The following is a 12,586-nucleotide window of genomic DNA, read 5'->3' as shown; positions in this document are numbered from 1 at the left end:
GATGTGGAAACACTAAAGGTATTCAATAATCAGGAAATTCAGAGAACACTGACACATACCTGCGCATATCATCACTTTGTGCTATTGTTTTATGTTCCCGAACATTCCATAAAGGCTGTGTTTGTGTCTGAATTTCTGATTTAGCTGTAAGGTGTAAAAATCCTACATAGACAACTTGGCTTTAGTTATATCAGAAGTGACTTAAAAGCAAAATATAGCATTCCAGTTATTCCTTGATGTTGACATCCCTAGGATAAAAAAAAAAAAAAAAAAGCATTTGGAAGTAAGTTCCTATTAAAAAGGCAAAAGAAATATGAATAGGACACTACCTGTCCTGGGAAGTTCAGATTCAAAATGTAGATAGGAACTGTATGGGAATCCATTCCAAAATAACATCTCCACTTGTTATATAATAAGATAGATAATGGTTGCACAGACTTTGTATAAATATATCTTCAATGTCTGATGGTTTTCTCTTAAAAGGATAGCTTATTGATTTTTCTGAGAACTGTGTTCACTGAGCCGCCAACTTTTCCCCCTGACTTTAGTCATTCTTTTTCCCTTTGCCGCCCTTCCCCCTCTAGGTTGGACTAATGAATACATAGGAGAAATGAGTAACGTAGGCAAAGACCTTTTATTTGTGGTTAGGCTTACATAGTTCCAAAAAGTAAACATAATTAACAAAACACCTACAGGTACCAGAGGAGGTGCTCCAGTATCAGTAGAAGGCACTGATCGTAAGAAAGCTTGATGTGGATCGTCACGTACAGAGGCCCGTTCGCTCCTGGCGAATGAATACGCTATGTGCTGAGCGTGACAGTTGGGAGGCAGGGGCAGGAAGAACCAAAGCCTCTTCTCCACTGGATTAGGCACCCAGGTCCTCCAGGCGTATTATCACAGATGACATGAAGGTGTTGGCAGTGATAGCTACGACAACGATCCCAGCTATGGCAATGATGCTGACGTCATCACCAACAGTTTGACAGGATCTAGAAATCCTTGGGGTGCTTCTCATCTAGTTGATCATCTCTGATCCATTCCTTGGACAGGCCACAAAATCCACTTTTACAAAAATGAATCCAATGCATATGGTGACCACTGAAAACACACCAGTCCTGGTATTTGCTAATTTGGAACCACGGTCAAAATACTATTGCATCGTTTTGGAAATGAGTCCAATCTAAGCTACAAGAAAATGTACTGTTAAAAAACACACATGGGTACTTTTGGTGGTATGGCTTTAAAACCCTGTGCTTGGCTATAAAAGCCTTACAAGCGAAGTTAATGAATAGCAATTTTTATTTTTAAAAAAGAGGAAAGTATTTTACTAGACCAAAATTAGTTTAAGACATACAAAAATCAAATTTTATGTAAACACCCTTAGAAAAACTGAATTATATAATTAAAACATTAAAAGTGTCCTTGTTACAAATTAATAACGAATGTGTTAAATTACTATATATTAAAGATATGATTTGAAAATTAGAGCTGTTTCAAAATACTATGTTCAAATCTCATTCTGTAAGAACCCAGGGAAGTTGCCAAATCACCACGCTGTCCTTCCACTAGGGTTTAATGGGTATACCGGGGGGGTTATTATGAGCCAGGAGAGAGTCATTAAGTAACATTCAAAGAAAAATAAGAGTAAAACATCAGGTACAAATTAATTTAATTCACTTCCTGAGACTTACACAGAGCTCACTGACTTGAATAAAGCACAACAACATTGTTTTTAAATATTGAGAACACCTATTTTCTGGCAGCATCCAGCATACTTTTGTGTTACAAGTAGGTCATAAAGATAGGGCTTCGGGGAGAAATAGAACACAGATGAACCTCTGAAGAAGTAGAAAACTCTAGCAGAAGACTTCTTACTCTCTTTTTATGAGGCACAAAGAGAAAAATAGATAAAACATAACAACCCTGATTATAGACTACAGGGGACTTCATATCTCGACTTTTATGATGTTTTATGAATGATATTTAATACAGCATTATTCCTACTGAATAACCAGAAAATAATTTTCATCATCAATAATATGGTTAAAAAGTTCACACCATGGTAATATCCATGTCAACAGATGTTGCCTGTTCTATATGAAGTGTGTGTGTATATATATAGTATATGGAGAATATATATATATATATATATATATATATATGTCTAGAGCATATATATAAACACAGTCATGTCTTCTCAGTCTCAAGCCCATCTGACACTTTATAATGAAGAGAGAAAACAGGAAGGAGACTTCTGGTACCATTTATTAATAAAGCTGCTGTATCACAGCTTGAAAAAAACACAGTAATCGTGGTATATTACAGTAACTGCATAATGCAAAAGCAAATGATTTTTTTCCCAGAAAAAAAAATCTGTTTTCCCTATGACTCTGCTTCCTCCCCCCTCAAAAAATACCATATACATAATTTCCACCTAAAGTCAGAAGGCTTCCAATGCCGGGTGGCACACAGAAGCAGTAATGATCACAGCTCAGCAGGACTAGGCCAGTCTCCACTTCTGTCTCTGACCCAAACTGTGCTCACAGGCCGGCACGTTTTATAACTCTTCCTTAAGGCCTTTCTTTGTCTCCTGCCTGGCTTTGTCTTCCTCCCTGGGTGCCAACCACGTGAAATACACTTTTACTGGATCGATGTTCCAGTGTTTGTGAAAGGATACGGGAACTTGGTGAGAAAGGTAGTCCCTGGGATAATCCACGGGCCGAGCCTGTGGGAAGAAGAACAGAGAATTACATTCCTTTATTCACTGAAAACAATTTTGCTTCAGAATAGCATTTGAGGGTGCCTGGGTGGCTCAGTTCATTAAGTGTCTGCCTTCGGCTCAGGTCATGATCTCAGGGTCCTGGGATCGAGCCCCACATCGGGCTCCCTGCTCGGCGGGAGACCTGCTTCTCCCTCTCCCACTCCCCCTGCTTGTGTTCCCTCTCTCGCGGTCTCTCTCTCTGTCAAATAAATAAATAAAATCTTAAAAAAAAAAAAAAAGAATAGCATTTGAATTTATGAAGTGACTGCTTTTCTTCAATATTTGATATTGCTTAAGAGAATCTAAAAGCAAAAAGGAAAATCTTTTCCACTACCCTCCCTCTGATGTGAGGCTCTTTGCTTTTGTATCTCCAATTACTTTAATATCCCAAATGTACCACTTTTTGCTTCTATGTTCCGTAGTCATACCTCTGGGAGATTCCTCAACCATGGTAATAGATATAAAAAGCCTTCCTTGGTAAGTCATTTAAGTGACTATTATAACTTCTGCAAAAGGCATAAAGGTTGCTATTTCCCAGGCCTCTCTAAAGAAACTCTAGCCATACATGGTGTGTGTGTGTGTCTCTCTGTGTGTGTGTGTGTGTGTGTGGCAGGGGTGTGTGTGAAGTGTTCTCGGGGCTCCCCTTGCCTGTCCACTGCCCTGATGTCAGTGTAGGGAAATGCAGAGCTCATCAGGAATCAGGGAGAAGGGTGAAGTAACTCAACACTTTCTTCCTATCCAGATACCGAGTCTGACCAGAAATGGCAAGGGAAACATTGAGTAACCAGAAGCACTTTGCAAGAGGGCCTAAAAAGTCTTTGCATCGTCATCATTTCAGGATTCTCTAGAACTTACAAAATGAAGTTTAAGCAGAATCAGACGTAGTCTAGGATGGCTGAGATTAAAGTTACCTTCAGGGTATGGAAGGAAACAGAAACCAGATACTATTTTTTTTTTTTTTTACTCTAAACAAAGCATCCACCTTTGTCTCAATGCCTATCTTGTTTACAGATTTATATAGCCCATCTGTGTTATATAGTAACTCAATGGGTTATCAATACTAAAACAGTCTTGGCTTTATTAAAGCTAGATAGGAAACATTTTGAAAACTAGTCTTCTCTATGCTAGTTTTTTTATTACATTCTGCTTAAATGTTTGCAATGAATACTTACATAAACCCTCTTAAATGGTTTATAAAATACCTTCATTAAATTTTATCTCATTCAACCCTTGAAACAACCTTTCAAGATGATCAGAGTATCTTGATTCATCCTCAATTTATAGAGGAGGAAACAGGAGCTCACAGAATTTATAAGTTTCTTAGGTCAACAGGACTAGCACCTATTGGAATGGGGACAAGAGCAGGTGCCCAGCCCAGCTCCTAGTCCAGTGTTCTGGCAGGACATCTGCAGCTGGTCCTCATTCCGTGTGCCCCAAGCCTGGCACATCAACAGTGCCTCAGCTGCCCTGGCCTCCTTGGGGGGCTTTATCCTGGGATGGCACAAATATCCTGCTCCGATGAGTATTCAAACAATAACAACTGCACGGAAGACTTCAAAATGATGAGCGGGGGGACGTTCCATACCAAACAAGCATTGTCCTTTAAAAATTCTAAATGCTCATGGAGTTAAAAATCTAAGAAGGCAATTTTAAAGGAAGAGAGAGAAACCAAGACCAAAAATACACACTAGAATAATGTCTAACAGAGTTGAGCAAGTTCTGAGTATTAGCTGAGGGGATTCATATCTCATGTCTACTTGTATGGCCTCTGGGAATTTACTGGCTTGGAAGAAACCCCAGGAAAAACATACTCTCAATTCAGTTCTCAGATAATTCCACAATGCTCCCAGAACAAAGAAAGAAAAACAGTGGAAACAAATCTTGGGTTGTTTTTCACATTTAAAAATGAACTCTCAGAGACACAAACACATCTCACAGGAAAAAAAGAAATCCGTAATATCTTTCCCTCTATTAATGCGGATTCCAGAAGTGATTGCTGTTGCATGTTAGGACACGAGTGAAGAGCTGGTTTACTAAGTATTAGAATGCGCTAATCATTTCTGGCAAATGTAGTTTTGGAAAAGAACAAGATTAGAGAAGTAAAAGGCATCCACAGAGGCATGTGTAACACCAAGAAGTCTAGATGGACTCTGATAATCACATCTCTGTGCCCAAAATGCCAAAAGGAAGTACCAAACAGGCAGGGTTGGGGCAAAGGAGGAGGCCTTAGGAACAGACATGGAGCATGATGGGAAGCTGTGTGCGGGAACAGAGAGAGATGGTGTAAACTGCACGGAAGGACATACATTGGGTGAAATTAAAACTTAATCTGTAAATGTTAGAGCACACTGAACAGTGCAACAGAGATCAAATTTGTATTTCCTTAGACAAACACATTTTTTATAGCTGTATTGACATATGATTTACATACCATACAATTCACACATAGTCATGGTAGTTTGAAAATTTATAGTAGATGTCCGTATTTAAGCAACCACAAATCCAGTTTTAGAAGACTATGGTCATTCCCCCCAAATTCCCTGCCATGTATTTTCAGTCAATCCCCACCCTCGCTGGCAGCCCCAGGAGACCACTGATTTGCTTTTTCTCTATAGTATTGCCTTTTTCTAGAAATTTCTTATCAGTGGAACCATCCACTATGAATGTTTTGAGCCTGGCTTCCTTCACTTAGCATTGCTGCATGCATCAGTAGTTCATTACTTTTATTGCGGAGCAATATATCACATTGAGTGGATACACCATACAAACAACACATAGTTATTATCACACAGCTTCCATGGGTCAGGAGTCTTGGCAACACATAGCTGGGACCTCTGCTTCATGGTCTCTCACAAGATCGTAATCAGGATGTCAGCCCAGGCTCTATGATCTCATCTGAAGGCTCAGCTAGGAAAAGATCCACTTCCATGCTCACTCAGTGGTTACTAGTAACATTCAGTTCCTTGGGGGCTACTGAGCTGAGGGCTTCACTTTCATACCCTTCCCCCTTGCAGCTTGCTTCAGCAAAACCTACAAGCCAGGAAGGAAGTAGGGAGAGTCTACAAGGAAGACGGAAGTCACAATCCCTTGTAACCTAATGATAGAAGAGACATCCCATCACCTTTGCCATAGGCTATTGGTTCATACTCAGGAGAGGGGAAAACGCAGGGTATGAATACCAGCAGGAGGGAACTAATGAGATCTATGTCATAAATTGCCTGCCACATATATGCTTAATTTTTTAAAAACTGCCAAAACATTTCCAAAGTGACTGTATTTTATATCCCCACTAGAGGTCCAGGTTTCTACATCCTCAGCAGCACTGGGAATGATCTGTTTGCTTATAGGCATTCTATACATGGGCATTTAGTTTGCATTTCCCTAATGACTGATAATGTTGAGCATCTTTCCATGTGCTTAGTAGCTGTTTATGCATCTTCTTCAGAGAAATGACTGTTCAATCTTTTACCCAGCTTAAACTCAGCAGTTGATTTTCTTATTGAGTTGTAAAAGATTTGCTATGTATTCTGGATTCAAGTCCTTTATCAGATACATGATTTACAAATATTTCTCCCAGTTTATGAATTTTTTTTTATTCTCTTAAGGATATCTTTTGAAGAGCAAAGTTTTTTTTAAGTTTTTTGAGTTCAATTTATGAATTTTTCCTTCTATGGATCATGCTTTTGATGCCCCAAATCTTTGCCTAAACTAAGGTCACAAAGAATTATCCCTGTTTTTTCCAGCAGTTTATAATTTTAGCTCCTATATTTTTGTACTATGATCCATTTTGAGTTAATTTTTGTGTGTGGTATGAGGCAAAGTTCCAAGTTCATTTTTTTGTGTGTGGAAATACATAATTGCTCTAGCGCCGACTGGCCATCTGTGCCACTTGTCCCCTGGATTGCCTTGGCATCTTTGTCAAAAACAAGTTTACCACAAATGAGAGGGTTTATTTCTAGAATCTCTATCCTGTTCCATTGATATGTATGTGTGTGTATGTGTGTGTGTGTGTTTATCCTTATACTAATTGCAGCTTGTCTTGATTATCATAGCTTTATAGTAAGTTTTGAAATCATAGAAAGGTAAATCCTCCAATTTTGATCTCCTTTTTAAGAATTATTTTGTATTTCCATGTAAATTTTAGGATAAGCTTGTCAATTTTTACAAAGAAGTCTGCTATGACTTTGATATGGATTGCACTGAATCTATAGATGAATTTGGGGAATGTGGGGAAATAAAATTTCCTGTAAAAAAGCCCTATAGCCCACAAGAAACAGTTCACATTCCATTTGTCTAGTTAACTGCTCAGATCCTAAAGGAGAGTAGAACTCCCCTTATCTCTTGGAGAGGCCAACAGTTATATCCCTGAACTAGGTCCTGAGGGTAAGCCCCAAGGTGCCAGGAAGACCTGAACACTTTCCGCCCTGGGATACATTTACATTTCAAGGAAGAATGGGGTATTTATTTGCATACCAAAATGCTGAAGTAAGGAAGTTCACCTTTAGAAGCAGAGAAAACAATTTTTCTTTGTCCCTTGCCTATGGAGTATCTCACCACTTATGTAGGACACTTGAATTGGCCCTCATCACACTGCCCTGGAGGTAAAAACTAGGTCAGAGGAGCAGTGGGAGTGGAGATGGGGGCAAGATGTGCTTATTATTTATTGTAAGGGACTTAATGTAAAAATTCATCTCTGATCCAGAACACTTCATTTAGACATTCAAAATAAGTTAATTTTAAGTGAAATAATACGAATAGATGAAATAATCAAATTCATTTTAAGTGAATATTTAAAAATCAATGGAGAAAATTGCCATCATAGCAATATTAAGTCTTCCAAGCCATAAATATGGTATATATCTCTTCATTTAATTAGATCTTAATTTCAGCAGAATTTTATTATAGTGTAGAGTGTAACTTCCTTTTTAGATTTATTCCTGAGTATTTTATTCATTTGGATGCCATTTTGAATGACATTGTTTTCTTCATTTTCAGATTTTTTTGTTGCAAAAAAAAAAATTGCTTTTGTACGTTGACCTTGTAGCCTATAACCTTGCTAAACTCATTTATTAGTTCTGGTAGTTTCTTTTTCCTTTGGTAGATCCGTAGGATTTTCTACATACAAGATGTGGTCTGTGGATAAAGACAGTTTTACTTCCTCTCTTCCAACTTGTATCCTTACTATATATCTGTATACATATATGTAATGTATGTATGTATATATGTAGTTATGTATATATATGTGTGTGTGTGTGTATGTAAATATATATACATTTTTTTCAGCTTATTGCACTGGTTAGAAACACTGAATATACTGCTGAATAAAAGTGGTGAGAACAGACATTCCTACCTTGTTCCCAATTTTGTTATTTTGTAGATTCACCTTATCAGATTGAGGAACTTCTGTTTTGTTGAGAGTTGTTTTTTGTTTTTCTATTTGTTTTTTTTTAATCATGAAGTGGTGTTAGATTTTGTCAAATATTTTTTCTGCATTTATTGAGAGGATCATGTGGTTTTTATTCATTATTCTACTCATATGGTATATAACAATAATTGATTTTGGATATTAAACCAAGTTTGCATTCCTGTGATAAATCCCAGCTGGTCATGGCATATAACCCCTTTTATATATTGCTGGATTCAGTTTGCTAATATTTTGTTAAGGACTTTTCCATCTATGTTCAAGAGTAATATTGGCTTGTAGTTTACTTTTGTCATATATCATTTTAATCTCTTCTGTTATTTTTTTAGCAATATTTTTGGAGTGATTTCCTAAATTCTTGCTCTAGGGATAACAATATGCATCTTTTTTTTTTAAGATTTATTTATTTGAGAGAGAGGGAGAGCATGTGTGGGGGGTGGGGCGGTAGGGGGAGAGAGAGAGAGAGAGAATCCAAGCAGACTCCCACTGGGTGTGGAGCCTGATGCAGGGTTTGATCTTAGGAGTCTGAGATCACGAATTGAGCTGAAACTAAGAGTCAGAAGCTTAACCGACTGCTCTGCCCAACAATATGTGTCTTTGACATATTAGGCTAATATTGGCCTCATAAAATGAATTGGAAAGCATTCTCACTCCTTTAATTCCATTCCATCAATGTATGTAGGTTCAGATAATTTTTCTATTTCTTTTTAAGACAGTTTTGCTAATGAGTGTGATGCAAGAAATTTCTCCCATTTCATTTAAATTGTCTAACTGTAGGCACAATTTTGGTAGGATTTGCAATAACGTCCACTCTTTCATTCCTAACTTTGGTAATCTGTGTCTTCTTTCTTTTTCTCTTGGACAGCCTAGCTAAAGGTTTACCAAATTAGCTGATCTTTCCAAAATAACTCATTTTTGGCTTAACTAATTTTCTCTGCTGCTTTTCTGTTTTCTACATTGACCTGTGCTTTAACCGTTAATATTTCTTTTATTCCACTTAATTCAGATTTGAATGATACCATTCTTTTGCTTTCAATGCAGATGTTTAGATTAATGATTTTTTTAAATTTAATTTAATTTTATTATATTATGTTAGTCACCATACAATACATCATTAGTTTTTGATGTAGTGATCCATGATTCATTGTTTTCATATCACACCCAGTGCTCTATGTAGTACATGCCCTCCTTAATACCCATCACCAGGCTAACCCCATCCCCTCTAAAACCCTCAGTTTGTTTCTCGGAGTCCATAGTCTCTCATGGTTTGTCTCCCCCTCCGATTCCCCCTCCTTCATTTTTCCCACCCCTATCCATTTCTAGTATGTTTAAAACTATAAATGTCCCTCTAATCCCTATACAGCTATGCTAAAAACTTTTGTTATGTTTTGTTTTCATTTTTATTCAAGTTATTTTCTAATCTTCCTTATTTCTTCTTTGACCCAAGATTATTTTAAAATGTGTTGTATAATTTTCAAATATTTGGAAATTCTCCCATTTTTTTCTGTTGATTTCTAATTTCATTCCATTGCTGGGAGGATATATTTTGTATGTTTTCAATCCTTTAAAATTTCCTTAGACATGTTTTATGACCTAGTGTGTGATCTATCCTTTAGAACATTCCATGCACACTTGAACATGCATTTTGCTGTTGTCAGATGAAACATTCTATGTCAGTTAAGTCAAGTAGTTTGTATTTGTCCGTTTCTCATTTTCAATTCTGTCCATTTATGTTCCATGTATTTTGAAGATCTGTTAGGTGTACCTATACATTTATAATTATTATATATTTTGAAGATCTGTTAGGTATACATATACATTTATAATTATTGTATCTTCTTAATGTATTGACTTTTGGTTATGAAATATCCCTCCTTCTCTCTAGTAATATTCCACTTCTTAAAGTGTATTGTGTTTAACACAGACACTCAAACTCTCTATGATTAACTGTTTGCAGGATTCATCTTTTCCCATCCTTCTACATTCAACCTATTTGTGTCTATGAATCTAAAGTGTACTTGACTGTTATAGACAACATATAGTCAAATCTTGATTTTTATGAGATTTGATAATATCTGCCTTTTGACTAAAGAGTTTAGTCAATTCATATTTAATGTAATAATTGATACACCTGAATTTTTATCACTCATTTTGCCATTTATTTTCTATATGTCTCATGTTTTATGTCCCTCTGTTTCTCCTTTATTCTTTGGTTAAACAAAATCTTTTAGTGTATAATTAAATCCCTCTATTGATATTTTAAGCTATATATTTAAAATCATTTTCTCAGAGATTGCTCCAAGGATAGCAATATGCATCTTTAACTTAGGTTAATACTGACTTAATTCCAATAAAATCAATTGCTACAATATAGCTTCATTTCCTCCCTCTTGCCTTTGCACTATTATCATCATATATATTGCATTTACTATGTTATAAACCCAACAATAGGGTCATAATTATTGCTTTAAACAATCTTATATTTGTTAAAGCAATTAAGAGAGACAATATATATGTTTATGTGTGTTTATACACACTTTTATTCTTTTAATTATATATATGCACATATATATAATATATATAATTATATAATTATATAATTATATTTTCCTCCATATTAACCCTATCCAGTATTCTTCCATTCCTTCCTATATATTCTAATTACCATGTACCATTTTCACTCAGCCCAAAGGATTTCCTTTAGTTTTCTTGTAGGGAAGGTCTACTAGTAAAGATTTCTCTCACTTTTTGTTTACCTATAGATATCTTTATTCCACTTTTATTTGGGAAGGATTGTTTTATTGGATATAGAATCATTAGTTGATTGGTTTCTTTTTTGACTTCTGCCTTTGGGTTTCTATTATTTTTAATGAGAAATCAGCCAGTAACTATATTTTTTGTTTCCCTTTTCATTAGGTTGCTTTTAAGACTTTTACTTTTTCATTGTCTTTCAACAGTTTGACTGTAACACATCTGTGTGTGATTCTTTTCATGATTATACTACTTGAGCTTTGTTGAAACTTTTAGAGCTATGCATTAATGTTTTTCATCACATTTGGGTAGTTTCAACCCTATTTCTTTCAAAAAAAAATTTCTATCCAATCCTCTCTCCACTCACTTTTTAGGAATCCCATGAAATGTATGTTGTTACACTTTATGGTTTAAAGTATTTTAAAGCTTTGTTCACTTTTCTTTAGTCATTTTTCTCTCTCTTCTTTGGACTGGGTAATTCTATTGATCTGCCTTCAAATTCACTGTTTCTTCTGCCATCTCAAATCTACTGTTAAGTCCACCCAGATAATTTCTCATTTCTTTTACAACTATAGAATTTTCATTTGTTTTTTATCGTAGTTTCTATTTTTTATTAAGATTTGCTATTTGTTGAGTCATTGTCATCATACCATCCTTTGATTCTATGAACATGGTTTCCTTTAATTCTGTGACTGTAATTTTATTAGCTTCTTGAAGTCTTTATCTATCAACTCCAATATCTGGTCCCACTCAGTCAGTTTCTATTCCTACACTTTTCCCTCAGTATATCTCTTTGCTTTGTATCATGATAATTTGTTGGAAGTTGATTATTTTGAAAATTTATTGTAACAACAAATCTGTTTATTTTTACTACTTTTTAAAAAGTGATTTGCCTGGATTTACACTGTGGAATCTTTCTCACTGCGGTGTGTGGTTACTAATACCTCCACTCATCTTTTAGTTCTAACTTTTATCTTGTAGCTTGGCTTGCTAGAGGTCACCCCTGTGCTTGAATAGCTTAGTAGTCAACTTATGATATAGGCAGAAGTTATGCTCAAATACCACAAGCCCATAAGGCTTCTACCTATGTGTAGGTTGGAAAGTGCATTCAAAGCTTCAGTGGGTTCTCAAATATGCCTTGTATTTTACTTTCTGCTAGGCTCATCCAGTGTCCCATGTGCATGCACACGGTTTCCCAGTAGGCCAGAGAATTATGGAGAGCTTTCCTAGCCCTGTTATTTCTCTCTTATTTCCAGGGTACTAAGTATTAAATTTCTGGCTAAGACATCCTTTACCATACCTGAGACTGCAACCTCAGGCCCATAAAGGTGCAGGTTTTTCTTATTTCTTTCCTACCAAGTTTAACTATTTTAGGTGACCTATCTATGGGTTTTTCTCTCTCCCCCTCTGACAGCAAAGCTGCCATTTTCCCCAGCAAGGCCCATACTGGTCAAACTGCTGTTGCTCTTTCCAACCAAGCTGGGGTGGATGGAGAGGTGGAGGCTGGGGGAGGGGAGAGAGAGGAGGTTTCAGGGAGAAAAGCCTCAGAAGACCTCATACTCTGTTGGTCTTTCTGAAACTATAGCAGTTTTTTCAGGAATAAATGCTTCTCAATGCTTTTGGTTGACTTCCAGAGTCCTGAAATGAGTATT

The 12,586-nt window shown here is 36.3% G+C and overlaps 1 protein-coding gene across 2 annotated transcripts in view; it reads right to left on the bottom strand.

The window, feature by feature from the left end:
• Positions 1–615: 615 nt before the first annotated feature.
• Positions 616–12,586, bottom strand: part of B3GLCT (beta 3-glucosyltransferase) — a 116,643-nt gene continuing 104,672 nt past the window's right edge. For both annotated transcript variants that reach the window (XM_081815427.1, XM_081815426.1), the window contains one exon: positions 616–2,725. In XM_081815427.1, the coding sequence (XP_081671553.1) occupies positions 2,558–2,725 (168 nt within the window). In that variant the 3' untranslated portion in view covers positions 616–2,557. The remainder of the gene's footprint in view (positions 2,726–12,586) is intronic.

This window comes from Leptonychotes weddellii, chromosome 3, assembly GCF_054177405.1.
Source record: "Leptonychotes weddellii isolate Sample4059 chromosome 3, ASM5417740v2, whole genome shotgun sequence".
NCBI classification, from domain to species: Eukaryota; Metazoa; Chordata; class Mammalia; order Carnivora; family Phocidae; genus Leptonychotes; species Leptonychotes weddellii.
This window is presented reverse-complemented; position numbering and strand designations above follow the sequence as displayed.